This window comes from Tyto alba, unplaced genomic scaffold (assembly GCF_018691265.1).
Source record: "Tyto alba isolate M040663 unplaced genomic scaffold, T.alba_DEE_v4.0 Super-Scaffold_28, whole genome shotgun sequence".
NCBI classification, from domain to species: Eukaryota; Metazoa; Chordata; class Aves; order Strigiformes; family Tytonidae; genus Tyto; species Tyto alba.
In genome coordinates, this window is record NW_024881302.1 from 12,838,845 (window position 1) to 12,855,807 (window position 16,963).

The 16,963-nt window shown below is 37.9% G+C and overlaps 1 protein-coding gene across 1 annotated transcript in view; it reads left to right on the top strand.

Annotated features, from left to right (window-relative positions):
• Nucleotides 1–16,502, top strand: part of TEKT5 (tektin 5) — a 27,215-nt gene extending 10,713 nt beyond the window's left edge. The window contains exons 6-7 of the mRNA XM_009976269.3: nt 12,736–12,890; nt 16,201–16,502. Of these exons, the coding sequence (XP_009974571.2) occupies nt 12,736–12,890; nt 16,201–16,414 (369 nt within the window). The 3' untranslated portion in view covers nt 16,415–16,502. The remainder of the gene's footprint in view (nt 1–12,735; nt 12,891–16,200) is intronic.
• The last annotated feature ends 461 nt before the right edge of the window (nt 16,503–16,963 follow it).

A 16,963-nucleotide genomic window follows, 5' to 3' on the forward strand; every position in this document is an offset into this window, starting at 1 on the left:
CACTCTGAACTAATGCTGCTGTTACTGCTGAGTTACTAGTTAGCATATAGATAGCAGAGATACTTTACTCATCACAAACTCCATAGTAATGTAGTTACATCAGATTAACAAAATGCCAGGGGAGAAGAAAACTGCATACACCGGCGATGAGTAAATCAGGCTGGTCAGTGTTGTCAAAGGAAAGGAAAATACAATAGATTTACTGAGCAAAACCATTGCTGGTTAAGATGTGGGTAAAGTTATATGGTAGAATTCCTGTTAATTATCTTACTTATGACCATACCTCAAAAGGACAAGAGGAAGCAGAAGGCAAGTGAGGGCAGAAGCGAGTTAGGAATGAGTGCTCATTTAACAGTTTTCTATAGGTAAGCATAAAATAGTACCCTTTCTTTCTCCAGGCTTGCAATATAGTGTGTAATAATCTGAGAAAAAAATATTGCTAGGATATACTCTAATAAAACAGCCAATGGCTGTCTCTTAAATTCTACCACACTTCTGTTCTTCCATTGGGATGTGACTGTAGTCAAACACAGCTACTGCAGTTCCTGTTCCCTTCACATAGCAATTAGACAATGGGTGCTATGGTTTCATTTTTGTGTTTCTTAAAAAAAAAAAAAAATCAGTCAATCTTTCAAAGGGTTTTTTTGCACTGAGTTCTCAAGCAATGACTGCCACTCCTGGAGACATGCTTATTTCTGCCAAATTATTTTCCTAGTTAGGCAGGCTAGCTCCATAAAATGAGAGGAAAATGAGCATAGAAAAGATTTTCTTGGAACCAGGAAAAGTTATTAATTTAATGAGGTCTGGAGCCCATTTCGGAATGAAAAATACATTTTTGATTTGTGAAACAGCAAAATCTCTTCCAGACAAAAAAACCCCAAAACAAACCAAAACCTACAGGAAACCTCCTGCAAACATCTGTTTCTAAAAATCAGTACCCTGAAAAAGAAAAGAAACAAAAAATACATAAAAGAGTAAATAATGTGAATATGGTGATGATCTAAAAGTGATCTTATATTGAAATGGCAAATTTTCTTCTATTTATATCACTTGCACATAAAAGATCGGCTGGTTAAAATTTCAGACCAAATGCCCAATGCCTGAGCTTGTTGTCCACTGCATGCTCTTTAGAAACACATAGCACCAGGTGGAAGTTCATCTTATATTGCAGATTTCATCTATTGGCCCTGGAAAAATTTAGTTTTCCTTTGGAACTAAGCTTTTTGTAAAAAATCATCTAATTAGACTTAAACTCTGGGATCAGTACACTGTACTAGTGTCTGTCATGAATACTGTGGTGATTATGCTGTGTGATACGGTTAGCATTTGTCACATATGTACTTAAAATGTTTCTCCTGGCCTCAACTGTTTTCATATTTAGTTTATATTACCTGTAGGTATAATGGCTTTATAGTCACATGTCTACAGTCCTGACTTTCTGTGCAAGGATGTCATTGCTTCAGACTTGTTTAGGGAAATCCACTACCAAAAGGAACACGGGCTTTGCTCTGGGAATGATCTATTGGAACATTCTGGCATTGCTGTACTCAAATGGTAAAGCGCCTTTCTCTTCCTGCCTTTCCCTTGCTTGATGATGGTATTACATCCCATGTGAGATTATGTGAGCAGAGCGCTATTCATTTATCACTTGGAAAGCAATAAACAGGAATAAAAATACAGAAATGAACAAGATTTAGTTAGTTCAGAATTTACCTAGGCAAGCTAAAGAATTCTATGCACAATTTGCTATACTAATGACTTCTAAAGAGCTAGGATTTTCCCCTTCGTAGGCATTTGTGCATATTGCATCGTATACCTCCTTTCCTGGGTGCTGTTGTCTGCAGCAGCCCTTCACAGCACTGCTGTTCAGGAGAAGGTTGCCGAGTTGATATTCTAGTTCAACAGTAGCCACTAAATTACCTTATCAAAGGTCTGTATGAACAATGTACATCAGTCCTTCCAGTGCTTCCTTCTCCTCCTAAGTACCACCAAATTTCTATTTCTCATAGAAACAGAATGTAAAGAAAACCAGTCATCCCTTATTATTCTGTTTAGCTTTATTCTAGGATACTGTCTTCCCTGATATCTAGACAAGTGTGTTCTATATACCAAAAGATACACAGAATGTATTTACGTAGTAAAGGTATCCTGTTTTCACTTCTGTTGAGCATCATGCCAGGAGTTGTGCCAAGACCTTTTCATCAGTGACATGGTGTCTCCATTTCAGGTTACAAACTGTACAAGTCTCAGAGTAATACCTGCGCAGCAGTCCATCTGTTTTTATAAGGATTTTGTCCACTTCTAGTACTGCTGGTGGACTTGCACTTCAGTTTCTAACATGTTCCTGTACCATTTACCTTAAGTTACTCAAATACAATTGAATAATAGACTCCAAGAATTTTCCTGTTGTAACTGACTGAGGTTCTGTCATAGAATTTAACCTAGGTTCACACTGTAAAGTGTTCACACATCATATCTAGAAGTCCAAGAACAAAACACAATCTTCAGAAAAAGTCTTGAGCTAGTTTGCCTTAACTATACACATTTTCTATCCAGGTAAGCCAAGAGATGCACCTAAGAACTTTTCCTAGTAGGCATTTGAAAAGCAGACTTTTGCTCCTTAAATAACTTTCTCAAACTCCAGTATTCAAGCTGCTTGGCACACAGCCTTTGCCTCTTTTTCATGTCTAAAACAGTCCAAATAAGACCAAATGCCTTCAATTTCTAGTCATCGGACAACACACATGAAGAAAACATGCATACACCATCATTTTATAATATATATCACCCATCCCATCGCATTTTTTACTATTAACCTACAACAATTTGCATTAAGTTAGATGGATGGTTTAGCAACCTAGGGATGTCTTGTCTTGGGGCAGATCAGATGTATTTTTACCTTTTATTCTACTTGGAGTTTGGTCTGAATCCCAATACTGAGTAGGCTCTAAAATCAGATCAAGTAACCAAGTCAGCAGAAGAGAAGTTTCCAAGGAGCATTGCTTGCAGTGATTCCCATTTGCTTTTCTTCATTCTCAGTCCAGCAGCCGTCTGTTCTCACTGTTACTTCATTGATGTATTCAGGAAATTGTCTGCTATTTGGCTTTTCCTGCCTGCCACGTTTGGGGAAGCTGGCTGGTGAGGCTGACAACCCCAAGTCTATCAGAAGTCTGGGAAGTGGTTTACATGGGGGAACAGTAAAAAAGGATTAAATTGCTTTTATATAATTTTGAACAGGAAACTATCAAATGCAGAAGGGAAATGCTGCCTGTTTTATATGTGTCGCTGTCCAGTTCACTGTAGAGCTTCTATGTAAAGTTATTCCCTGTCCACTTTTGCTTGATTTTCTTCTAGAGGACTAAGATGATTTGCCATCTTTACAGTGGCAATCAAACTGAGTCTGTGGGAGCAAGGGTGTGGTATATAGCCCAAAGTCTGGAAGTCATAACAGCTGCAAGAATGATTAAAGGACTGGAAAGCAAGCGACTGAATAAGTTACTCAACTTTCTCTTTAGCAGGCTGAAAAAGGTGATGTTAGTAGTACTACATGACACTGCTTTATTTAGTTTATCCAAATAACAGTTGGGGTATGGGCAGAGAAATTGCTAAATCCTCAAGTATCTATACAGAAGAAAAAAGAATCATAATAGAAGGCTTTTTACTTGAGCAGACAGAAACAAAAGATGCAGCAGTGGCCAGACAAAAGCCAGACAAATCTAGATGGAAAACATAAGCACTTATTTTTTAGAGCAAAAGAATTCATCACTGCAACTGCATACCACAGATGGCTTCATTAGCACCAGAACTCAAAATCAGGATCACTGTTCTCCCTGAAAGCTCTGATCTCTCTACAGACACTGGTTTACAAAGAGGAATTTCTACAGGATAGACTAGTGCAGGCAGTGCAGACATAGTGCATAACTAAGACTTCTTTCTGACCCTAAGACTAAAAATGTCCCGTTTCCAGTTCTGTCTCAACTGCACAAGTTGATGATTAATTTATCTATCTTGATTCCGAGATTAATCTTGGTCATAGCAACATGAAGTTCATCCAGAATTTGGATAACAGCACCTTGGAAATACGAGGTGCTGGAGGCAGAAGCCCAGAAGCCCTAGCTAGGTATTCGGCAAGGGTTAGATCACAAACTAAAGAAGGTAGTACAGCTCCACTGTGTTTCATTGTCATTGGGCTCACAGAGTATGGCATTGTTTGGGGATGAAAATATTCTGCAAGAGTCTAATCACAGTGTATGACCCTGGTCAGGCTCAGGGCTGCTCTAGGACCAGATTTTTAGGCTGGTGAACAGAAAATATAGTGTACACAGTCCAGTGTAGAAGAGGGTGGTATTTTGTCTTCAGTATGCCTCAAGAAACACTCAGTTTATGCCAAGAGACATTATGGTAAATAAATTTTACATCTGGTGTAAAAGCGCAAAAATCTGTAGGAAAGCAAGGAAAACCTTTAATCATTGTGCCAGCCCCTCATTAATATGTTTGCATCTCTTTTCCATAAAGTTAATATTAACATAAATAGTTACCTTGGCTTCAGTCTCCTGGAAATAACCAATAGGGCAGGATGTTTATGGACACTGGCTCTGGGAATCAGGCGGAGCAGACAGCAAGTGACTTGTTTACTTAGTCCAGTATTGATACCATACCCAAACAGCAGATTATTCCTGCCGGCGCCAACACCTGTACTGTGCTCAGAAGTATTTCTAGGCCCAGAGGCAGAGTGCCCAGCACCACCCTTCCGGCAAGCCTTGCTATTCCACTGCCCAGGAGCACAGGGATCAGAAAGATGCTAGAAAAACAGGTACATGTTTAGTAAAACTGTTAAAAAATACCCACCCAGTCCAATAAACAAGTAGCCATGATTCTGAGTATTTCCATTCAGTTCACTGAGAAAATGTGCTTTTAGAAACAGCTCTGGTTGGTTGTTTTTTTAGGTTTCGTTTGTTTGCTTGTTTGTTTTAACCCCTGGAGTGTGAAAAGGTAGTATAGTACATCAACATATGGTGAAAATTAACTCTCACTTCTCTCACTTTCCTTTTTGCCTGGTGTATTTTTACTCGATACCTGAAGAGCCTGAACAGTGTTTTGTTTTAGTAAATTACCCCCTCAGAATCTCCATCATCCACACGTTATTTTTATTACATTTATTTATAAATTTAAGAAAAAAACCTTTGCAGTCTTAGCAACTATGGAGTATGTTTATAGGGTGGCTAGAAGAATTAAACACATCTTATATTTACATAACTTCCTTCTAATTCAAGGGATGGACCTACTTAATTTTACAACTAGCATAAAATATAGAATGAAAGCCAGGAAAACCTCAGTGGTAATAAAACCAGTAGCTGCCTACCAGCCTCTGAAATAGTTTTCAAACTTATTTTCTGAGAAGTTCTGAAAGGGGCCCTCCTACAGCTGTTGACAAGGACACATCCTGTTCCTCTGAACAGGAACATAAAGAAATACTAACATATGATGGGAGGTGCCCACGCAAGAAGCATGTAGGAGAGATGCAGCAGTGGTGTGAGCTGTGGGAAGGGGTATGCATATAGCAGAGGGACTACTCTTCCGGTGTACTTGGCCCACAAAGGCTTTCATCTCATACCCCAATGTATCCTCACATAACTTTTAAAATGTATTTTTATTGATGTTTTTTTCCCCCTCCTCTTTTTATGCCTTTGCTGCAAGAAAGGGCTGTCTTGCAGGAAACAGAGATGGACATAGGTAGTAGCTTTTCTAGACAAGAAGCATTTTCAGGCTTCAAAGGGTCATCAGACAAATGCATTGCGTTGAGTCTAAAGTCAGGGCAAATTTAACTTACCATGACTGGGTTGAGATTTCACTAATGACTAGAAAGAATATAATTCCTGACAAGAACCCGTATTATAGAGCAGCTGCATAAGGCACAGCTGTTTCTCTCTGACACAACCTCTTCATAGAGACATCTCTCTGTTACAGGGATGTGTACCCTTCTCTCAGATAAGGTAACTTGATTCAAAACACAGAGCATGCGCAAGGCCCAGACTGCCTGTTCTTTTGTTATTTTGACCAGGTTTAGCATTACTAAAACCACATTAACATAGCATTTTATTTTGTTCTCCTACATGATGATGCACTCTAGAATTGCTAGTCCTGTAGCATCTGAAAGCACAATACAGTGTAAAATGGAGAAATACAACAGAACTCTGAGGCTTATTCTTGTTCTTCAAGAGTAAAAAGTGTAGCAAGGAGGTATGCAAAGAGTTAAGCATTTTCTTGTGTACAGTTATGGCTTCCTCTGTTATTTTGAAAATATTTTAGAAAATCCAGGCCAAATTAAATGATCCCATGTTTTTTTTACCCTTTAATTTTAATAAAGCTGTTTTAAAATAAACATCTTGTACTTTTTTAGGACCAGCAGAAAAGTTAAATAGAAACTGATTGCATATAAATGTGAAATTGATTGGATTATTTTCAGAGTTTAAAGTTAAAAATGCATACTGGAATTCAGTCGAAGGAGGATTTTTATGATTGTAGATTGTTGTACTGACTAAACAAAAGGCCCAGGGCCCCTGGGTCCTCTCTTTCAGTCTATGCTGAATAGACCAACCTGTGTAAGGACACAGGTTAACTGTCCAGATGTATTTTTAAAGCCTTCTTTGTTTTAAAAGTACAGTATTTATATTCTGATAGTTTCCTCTTTTTTGTGAAAGTGTCATGTTCAAGACAGTTATAAAGAAAACATTGGGGATTTTACAGGTATCCTTTAGGACACATAGAATTTACAATATGCTTTAGTTTTCAGATCTGTTGTCTGTATTTATGCCAGCCCTATTCCCATTGCTATGAAGCTTTATAAATAAAAGCTTGCAATATTCTCAAATCTGGATGAGTCCCCCCACTCCTGATACACTTGATGAATTATGCAATGCATTGGATTGAAGATAGTTTCTTTGGGCACAAACTAAACTGGTACTTCTTTTCACTACAAAACTCAGTCTTCCCCATGAGCATACACAACAAACACACAAAAGTTACTGGTCAGAATGATTCCAACTCTGCTTCAATATAGGTAAACTATCTGAATGCATTACTTGCTGATGTCACGTTCTGTTGAGGAGTGTGGGGAGCGTGGGTTTTTTCATTTTAAATGTGCTTTTCTTCTTTTCTTAAGAGATTTTTGGACTATTCACAGCCATCTAATTAAAAACACAAAACTAAGCTTGATAAGTCTTAGAACAGGGACCTGCAATTAAGCGTCAAAAGAAGAAAACAAACCCTAAAAACAACAAAAGCAAGGGACCTAGTAATCTGTATCAAGAATTTGTCTATGACATGACAGTAAAAACTACCAGGTCCAAATTAATTTCAGATTTGAGATCTGGGTTGTACATGTAATCCAAAGATTGCAAGATATCATTGTTTTACGTTGAAATAATGTGGTTATGTACCCTAAATTTAATTGTGAAATCAGTCATAACTACACTATTTATTCAATTAAGTATGACAACCTCAAAAAATGTGACTTTTACAAAATAATTTGGATAAAAACTGGAAATGTGGATGAAAAAAATGTTTAAAAAACCCGAGAGGCAAAATATTAAATATAAATAAATTTACAAAATGAGGAGGCATGTTCCTCCCAACATATTACCTGGTTGCTGCTTTTTACACTGGGATACTAAACACTGAACAAACCTTGGAAACAACAAAGATGCAAGGATAGCTGTCAGACTAGAGTTTTTAAAAAATGCTTATGTTGTACATAAGACTACCCTGATTCCGTGATGAAACACGTGTGACTTCAGCAGCTCTTTCTCTCGATCTAACTGTTTGCAGCCTAAAAAATCGTGCAGTGTGTGAACAGTGGGAGCGCAGTTCTCTACAAGCTCTCAAGAATGCTGCAGCACAAAACTTTACTCATGTCCTGGAAGTGAAAGTTTCCGGAGGGGCAGCTGCCTGAGCCAGTGCCTCACCACGCTCTCTTAGGAGCATGCTGCTCAGCATTTGTTGTTTTTGCTTCCTGCCTTTGGAGGTCATCCAGAAATGACGCAGACTGGTGCAACACTATCTGGTGATCTTCCCCACCAATCCGTTTATGTATAGCAGATTATCTAAATAATTTTATCCAATGTGTGGCCAGAATGAGTAATCAGAAACTGTTTGGACAAAGCTTCTGCGATGCGTTGGAGGTGGTTCCCCTGAGGCTATTTTTCTTTGTATGTCTTAAATGACAGCCTTTTTAAAAAAAAAAAAAAACAAAACAAAACACTAAGAAATCATTTGAGAACACACAATGAACCTAAACCACAGTTACTTACATGAAGCCAAGTACAGCTAAAAAATAGATGCACAGTTTCATGTTTGAATTTTGAGTTCACAGGCAGGTTTAAACAATATTTTTCTTTAGTGAATGAGTGAGGGGTTTGCTCAGTAGCACTAACCAGTTGCCTTGGTTGTGCACAATGTGCTTGCAGACTAATCCTACCTTTATGAGCAGGACACCAGAGCACCTAGTGAAGTCACGTGGCACAAGAGTGTAGTTACAGCACATTGTGCCGACACAAAGTGTTACAAGTGTTGGACATAAAACTGAGTTTTCAGTGACCTTTCGATGAAAGCTCTCTTTTCATGACTAATGAACTACTAGATTCTCAATAAAGAGAAATATTTTCTATTTAGACTTCAGAGTTTGCCCTTTTTGAACATTATCATTGTGTGAATTTGCAGGCTGTACAAGCTTTACATACTTTGAGTCACTTCTAGATACAAGACTACTATTGTCCTGTGTCAGTTATACACCATTATTTATGGGGGGAAGTGCATACATGCCTTAGTGTTCTAAAAATGAGAGGACAATACAGTCTCCTGCTTCTGTGTCACTATGGGAACACCTACATGTTTGCTACGTGTGCAGTGGGCAATAAGGCCCAGTCAGGTGCTGTCTGACAATACGGCACAATTAAGTGCTGTAAAGGAACAGAAACAAACCTCAGGTTTGATGATTACCAACATTCCTGCACTCAAAAGGTTACTACTGAATTTTAAATACATGGGTTTGTGGTCTGGCGGTTGTACTTGCACTGTCACCACATACAAGAATGCATCAGAAGAGGATCTGAGAAAAATGTGGGTTCATAAAACCACTCTTCTGAAGTTCTGTCTGCTAGCTGTGCTTAATGAAAACTGCCTTTCCAAGAGACTGAGGACAGTTTATACATTGTCAATCCGCTCAACATTATCTGTACTAGAATCAGCTTTTTCCTTCTGTATCTTAAAAAAAAAAATCTTATATGTAATTTATTTTTTCATCCAAGCAGAAGGAAAGAATAAAAGGCACCCAACCATTACAGAAGCATTGTTGCATAGCACTGGAATGGCCATGGTTTGCTGTAGGCAATCTTTATACATTAAAGATTTGTTGCAGAAAAGTGGCACTGTTTCCTGAAATACTGAAGATTACAAAACTTCTTCCCTGGTCTTCTTATAAATTTGTGTAATTCTTGCACAGTCTGCTGCAGTATGTTTTTGTGCACATGCACATATCCCCTTTGATGGCTTCCTGCTTTCCTTCCGTGTGTGGAATAAACACAAGATGCCTATATGGTTTTGCAAGAAAGAGGGCAGAAAAAAAAAATCTTGCAGAAAATATTACTTTCCTCCTTTTCTCTAACCTGGTTAGAACAATTAGCACTAATTAAGTGTAAGAGAGCTTGTAACCTAACTCCACTCACTGATTAAATTGTTTTGATTCATATTAGCACAGGACAGTGTGTCAGTGTAGTGACTACACTACATGCTTACCATAACATGAGCACTTTATGAACTGCAGCATCACTCTGAGGAGCTGGCTTCACAGTCATGGTTCGCTTCTGACAAAGTGCTGTGGGCTGCTTTAATTGTGCTGCTTCATTGATAGATTTGCTCCCCGAAGGTGAGTCATACCGTTACCAACTGCTGCCCAAGACAGAAAGTGTTACTACCAATAAAGCTCAAAATCTGCACCACAGAGGTCCTACCCAGAATCTGAACTGAGTGGAAGTCCTCTTCCACAAGAAGCAGAAAACAAATAACCCACTCAGTCCATTCTGAAATTGAGACATAACTTTGCCCAGTTCTTACTGGGCTGAAATATGCGCTGCTTTTTTTCATTGTTTTTATTTTGAATTACACTTTTTATGAAAAAATAAATAAATCTGCATACAGCTTGCTCCTAATTCTAAGTAAAATTAATGTAAGAGGCCAACATCCTCACAATACCCCGCTGCAGGTAACAGAACTACACCACGGTGAATTTGTCTCACTTGCACACAGTAAGGCGTAGCATGGGAAACACCGCTGTAGTGGCAGAAGCTATAACATAAACACAGGAAAGGAGGACCCTGTTAAGCAGCGGGTGACCTCTGAAAGCACTGTGTATTTTCTTTGCCTCACATTCTTAGTACATCCCCATAGATTGATGTTTTTGGTTAGCAATGAAAGTGGACATTGGGAGCAAAGGATAGGACTGACAGGCTTGTAAAACTCTCCCTGACATACATCCACTTAATCACCAGCAGCCTACCTAGGAGCTGGACCTCCCTTGGTCACATACAGATGAACGCGCACTGGATGCTCTTAGGGAGGTTACAAACGGCAAAGTTCTGACAACAGCACAGATTCAGCTACTGAGCAGCAGCAGAGCCAAATCCTTGGTGTTTTCAGGGAAAACAAGGAAGGAGGTGGGATTGAGGCATGATGAAGATATTTAACTTCATTAAGTCTTTTTCCTTTGGTTTTTATCTAAATAAATAAGTATGTATAACTGGTAAAACTGTAGACAAGATGTAAAACGATATATCCGACAATACTCTCTTAGCATAAGTAGTTCCTCTGCAAAACAAATAGTTACCAAAGAACACTGGATTACATGCATAAGCACTTCCTCTAAAACACAGCTAGCTTACAGTGATTAGATAATTAAGAAGGAACCACTGCAGAATAAGATTATAGGGAGAAATTTACTACCGTTAGCTTCACTTTCTTCCATACCATGTTCCCTTTGGATCAGATTTTTTTCCCCCTACAGTCTATAAACAATAAAGGCTTCTTCTGTTTGGGTGAAGATGCTCTCAAGCTAGCTCTGTGAGAACCACCCTTGGACCCAAAGGGCTCAGTACAGTGTGGAGACCTGGCTTCAAATCAGTATAGTCACATTCATACGCTGCTGCTTCAGGGCCCAGGATTATTCATCTATTGGAAAACTGCATTGCTGTAAGGGTTGAACTGGTTTGGACAGTGCTAGCCAGGAGATCTCTCACATTGCTCTACTATACAGTGTCAACAAGCTCTTAAGGATTTGGACAGGGGTGCAGGTTCCTGGCATCTTTAACTCTTTGGGTTTTGTCTATAAATAACCTTTCAGCAGCAGGATCCAATTAAATTTTCAAATCATGCACATCATTAGCAAACCTGGTACAACTTATTGTGTAGGCAAGATCTAAATAGCAGCATAATTTAAATCATATTATACCATTTATTAGTGGTTGTTGAAATTCCTCTTGCATTGATTTTAGTAGACTGGCTGAGAAACTGTATTAGTTCAGTTTGTTCTCTTCCATTTTAAAGCTGTCTACAGGAAAAACTTGAACAGGTTCATCACACTAGCTGTAATAAGTCCTGGTAAATTAAAGTAACTTAATAATCAATTGGCTGGAAAATGTTACCTGAATATCAATATTTTCTCTTTTTTTTTTAAGGCAAACAAAACTTTTCCCTTGCAATTTCTCTCTTTTTTTTTTTTTTTTTTTTTTTCCTATGTATTAAAACACGTAAGAAGCACTTACAGGATTCTCAGGGATAATAATGATTATATGCTAACATGCAATGCAACTATAAACTATGCTAAACTAATTCCATGGGCCTCTCCTTTTTGGTTATGTTTCAATTTATCTTCTCCATTTACAGAAAATAAGCCTTTAAAGGAAGTTGGTCTTCTGTCTACAACTCCCTATGGAGTTTTTTCAAAACTTTGAGAATTTAGTTTCAGTATGAAAATATGACTTGTGTTCATACGTTCTTGCAGCAAATGTCCCCAAAATACGTTGAGTACGAAACAATTGCAGAGGGGACATATGTGCTTGCTTTGGAATTTTCATGAGGCAAAAGGAAATAAGAATTGAATGAAGGTTTAAATAAAAATTACAGTTTATTGGAATTTTACCTTTGCAAAATGTTCATAGATGAAGCAGCAGATTTTATTAAGAGACAAATTAGATAATGATGTGAAATGGAAGTTAGTCCCTGTAGAGCTATAAACACTGACTCTATGAAAATGGCGTTATCATAAAAACGCAGTTGGAATTTCCCCCATCACAGTAATTCAGCGCTTCTCTTCTACTTGTGATAAATTTATACTGCAGTTTGTCTACAAATTTCTTAATTTTATAATAGGAAAGAGATGGCGCATTTCTTAGTGGAAGTTGTTCACCTGTTTTCCAGGAACAACTTCGTTAAATGCTTTCATGTGATGTATGAATGTACGGCCCCCTCCTGGCTCTCCCATGAAATTTGATTACCATATGTCCTTTTAAAGAGATGGCAAGATCAAGGCAACATTATACAAATCCATCTGATTGATGTGAGTTTATAGTAATCTCCTCCCCTAAATTAAGCAAAATGCCAGAATGAAAGCAGTTCCAACAGGAGTGTTTAAAAGTGGGGGTGAGTTCTGATTTTGTATGCTTACAAAAAATCTGCTTTGTTCAGATACTTCAGGAAATCTTCCAGACAGAAGATACGATTATGTTACTGCAGAGATCTATACAGGCAAAGGAGTACCCACTGAAAGTGGCCCAGACCCGCCTGGAAGGAAGAACTAAACGACCCAATATAGAACTTTGCCGTGATGCACCTCAGTTTCAGTAAGTAAAGGCCAGACTACTCTGTCCCTTCCTTCATCAGCCACTCAAGAACAAGAAATTTAATGACAGTGTGAATCAGTTTTATGAGATCAGAATTGCATTAACTACATTGCAATACAAATTCTGGGAGAAAGAAGTAAAAACCAAGTAGCTATGTTGAAACAAAGGGTCAAAACATCTAATGTTCAATGTGTGTAGTTGACTTTAGAGCCCCTCTCCCAGGACAGTTAGCGGCTCAGTTGCTTGTTGGTGGCTGTTTTTTGGGGGGATTCAGTCTCACGTCCGAGTTGGGACTTTGGAATTGATTTTAATTCCATTCTGTATGAAACACAAGATTTCACTTTAGGAAGTATCTAATTTTAGAAACATGTTATCCCAGACAAAATTCTTTCATTTGATGCAAAAAACTATTTAATGTCAAGCTCCTTAAAAAGTCAATTGCAAGTAAGAATGAGGCAGCATCTCTTACTACTACAACTAATTATCAACTATAGAGTGACTCTAGTATCTGGGCACAGGCAAGCTCATTTGGCATACATTTTGATTATACAGCTGTGGGGGCTTCCCCACACATGTTGGCATCAGCTTGGTGATCCCTGTACTATGATCCACTGGATAATATGTATTGTGTCTGTCTTTCTGGATATAAAAGAAGACGTCTGAGATACTAGCCTTCCTTGCCTAATGACTGAAGAAGGGTCTTCTGAATTTTAATCCCATTTATCTCCCTCTAATCCAGTTGGAACACATCAGTGTTCCATAAGAACCCTACTGAGTATATCTTATTTAAAATACTGTCTTCAGAATGCTCTGCTGGAGTTTTCTCAAGAAATATTGCACCGGGGTTCCACCCATAGCTGGAGTGAATTTCACAGTACAGTAAAAGAATTTTGCATATTTTTATGGCAAGTAGAAAACTACTCCTTTCTTATTTTTGTCTCTAGCAAAATCCCACTGTATACAACAGCTTCACATACAATGAAATTAATGAAGTATATAATGCTTAAACTGAGTATTTATATTGTTTTTCCTAAACAGTGTTTTATCAGCTCAGGAAGCTTCTATTCAAACAAGGCAGTGGCAATAAATCATAGTTTATTTTACTGGCATCTTTTCACTTTTTCTAACTCCTTAAACCATAAATTGTACAATGCAATATATCTTTTTTCAGCCTCATACCACCTTAATCGGATCTTGACATTTCCTTTGGCGTATCCATATATTAGATTTCTTCAACTTCATGCTCTGCTCTCCACATCCATTCTGTAACAAAATACTGGTTTGGATCTGAATTTCTTTTATATCAATTTGGATATTTTATTTATGTGGCTTTTCGTATCACATAAATAATGCCTGCTCTAGATGCAGGAGTTCAGCCATGAGAAACCAGAAAAACTTCTGATTACACTGTATCACTCAGTTACATTTGCTATGAGAGCAGATCATTTACCATTTCAGTTACCACCACACCATCAAGTAGGTATGCAAATAAGTTAGTATCAGCATTTTATTAAAATAAGCAAAACAAACCAAGATGGCTTTAAGTATTAATACACAGTCCCAGTTTTATACTCACTCTGAGTCTTATTCTCTCTCTACTTCCTCCCTGAAGATATCTTCCACAAAAATGTCTGCAGCATTATGATTTATATCAGTCCAGTCAGCAGGATTGCATGGATCCAAGATGTAAAACTTGTTTGATTTAGAGTCAAAATGCAGAATGTCCCAATATCCCTTCTTCCTCCCACAATTGCCAGTGATGCTGTTGATGTTCCAAAGAGTCCTGTCTAAAAAAGTTTGGAAGCTTCACTTGAGGTCACTGGAATGCCAGAATGTCTTTGAATATTTTCCTCAATTAGAGTGAAAGGACATTGACATGACATACTTAAAAACAAGAAGTACATAGGGGTTCTGAATCAATCTATCTCCAATTAGCTTCTAGGTTATCTAGAGCTTCACAAGCTGTTGCACAGCTATTTGGAAGTATTTTAGGCTTAATAAACATGCAAGTTTGCTGTCAGTCTAATATTTTAGCCAAAATGTTTATACAAGTACACTGTTTACTACATGTAGTTATATTGACAGGTAATTAATATATCTCATTCTCCTTCCTCTAATGAATATGAATTTTGCTCTGTCATAGCTCCCTAATCCAGACCAGGTTATTTGGATGCTTTAGCTGATCCAAATCATTGAATGTTATGTTCATCATAACTGCAATTAGAAATAGAAATTCTGACAGGGTATTTGAAATTTGGACACTTATTTTCTATCACAGATTTTAGTTGAGCTCACAACTCAGTAAGTATTTTCTTAGAGACAAAATCCTATCTGAGAAAGTAAAACCATTTGCTAATTCACTTTTAAATAATTTGTTAAGTGTATTTCTTTCATGTGGTTTAAAGCAAGAAGGAATTCAGCCCAATAGCTCAACTGTAACAGGGAAAGAAAATATCAAATGAACCACTTCTTTGTAACATGTAAATGTTATCTGAGTTTGCTGTTTATTTAAAAGGAAGTGCTGATGTTGGCACTTGTTCTCTGTGTGTGCTGCCAACTTTGTAGTTGAAGGGATTAGACAGAAAACAAATTAATAAAGTCTAGTTTTTCTTTACTGAAACAACTGGGACTATCCCAAAACAAGTTAAAGTGGTTTCTGGAAAAAAAAAAAAAATAAAAATCAATCTTACAGTCTATAGTGTGCTGAGCAATTAATAGAACATGAGACAAAACACAAAGCCAACAGCTGTAAAGAGCTTACCAGCTCAATGACTATACAAGAAGATTTGCAACATCTCCATTGATAAACTATTGGAAGAAATGTGGCTAATACCAGCTCACATAAAGTCTTGATTTTGGAGCTCCATATTCAATGGTTATTCTGGCAAGTGATTCTTGTTCTTCTTAACGTGCTTCTGTGCCAGATCCAGACCTTTTAGCACATCCTGCCACACAAGTTTAAGCTATCATGAACTACACCACCACTCTCCAGTAACATCCATCCCAAATATATTCTACTGGACCCTATGTAAGTGCTCAGCACAGCCATGCTAGCCCTAGAGAGGCTACAAGTGAAGAAAACAGCAATTAGATATATCAAAGCAGAGTGGCTTAATCTGCTGTTGAAGGTCAATGCAAGCAAGAAATCATCACTTCTTATAGGTGCTACGCAAGCTAGTTTGGCAAATAGGTTTCATATTAATTCAGTCCAAGACAGCTGTTCAAAGCCTGCCTGAAAGCATGACCTGTCCACTGTCAAAGAAGGAATGTGGTGAGGGACTGCTACAGTTATGTCCTTCTCTTTTTTCAGGCTTGTTACTGAAGTTTACACTATAGATGACACCTTACAGACCTTAAAGCAACGTCTGCAAGAAGCCTATGATACTTTGCAGATGCTGAACCTCAACAAATCCAAGCTGGAACATGAAATTTCTGTGAAGGCAAACTCCTTCTTCATTGACAAGAGGTGTATGGACATGCGCAGAGTCTTCCCCAGCACCCCACGGCTCATTGGCTACACTTGAATAGTAACCTTTGATATCTTAGCACACGATGTAAAAGTGGCAAAGGTTGCAAATATTTCCTGAAGGAAATCATTATTATTCTGTTTTCTCAAATAATAAAGTCCTATAGAAATAAACTAATGAAAATTAAAATCATGCCTCTTTTCTTTGAACAACCTCATGTTCTCAGCTGTAGCTGGTACTAATTCAAATAGAATTAGTAGACTTATTCTAACAGAATCAGACCACACTAAAATAACCAGACAAACGTTGCAAGACATGAGTTACTAGCTAGAGAAAATGATAGACTGAAATGCCATACTTCAACAGAATGAATACAATAGGGGATTTAACTGTTTAGGATAAGGTGCCATCTGTGTTTCAGTCCTTGTCTGGAAAACTCCAGTTTAAATGCTTACCCCATCCTTACACTCTCCTGTGTAGCAATTCTAGATTTGGTGTTTGGAATTACAGGGGACTGAACAAACTTGATTCACAGAGGCTGAAGGGCAATTTCAGTGCAAACACTTCAGGTACACATGTAGCCTGTATTCATTGAGAGGGAATCTT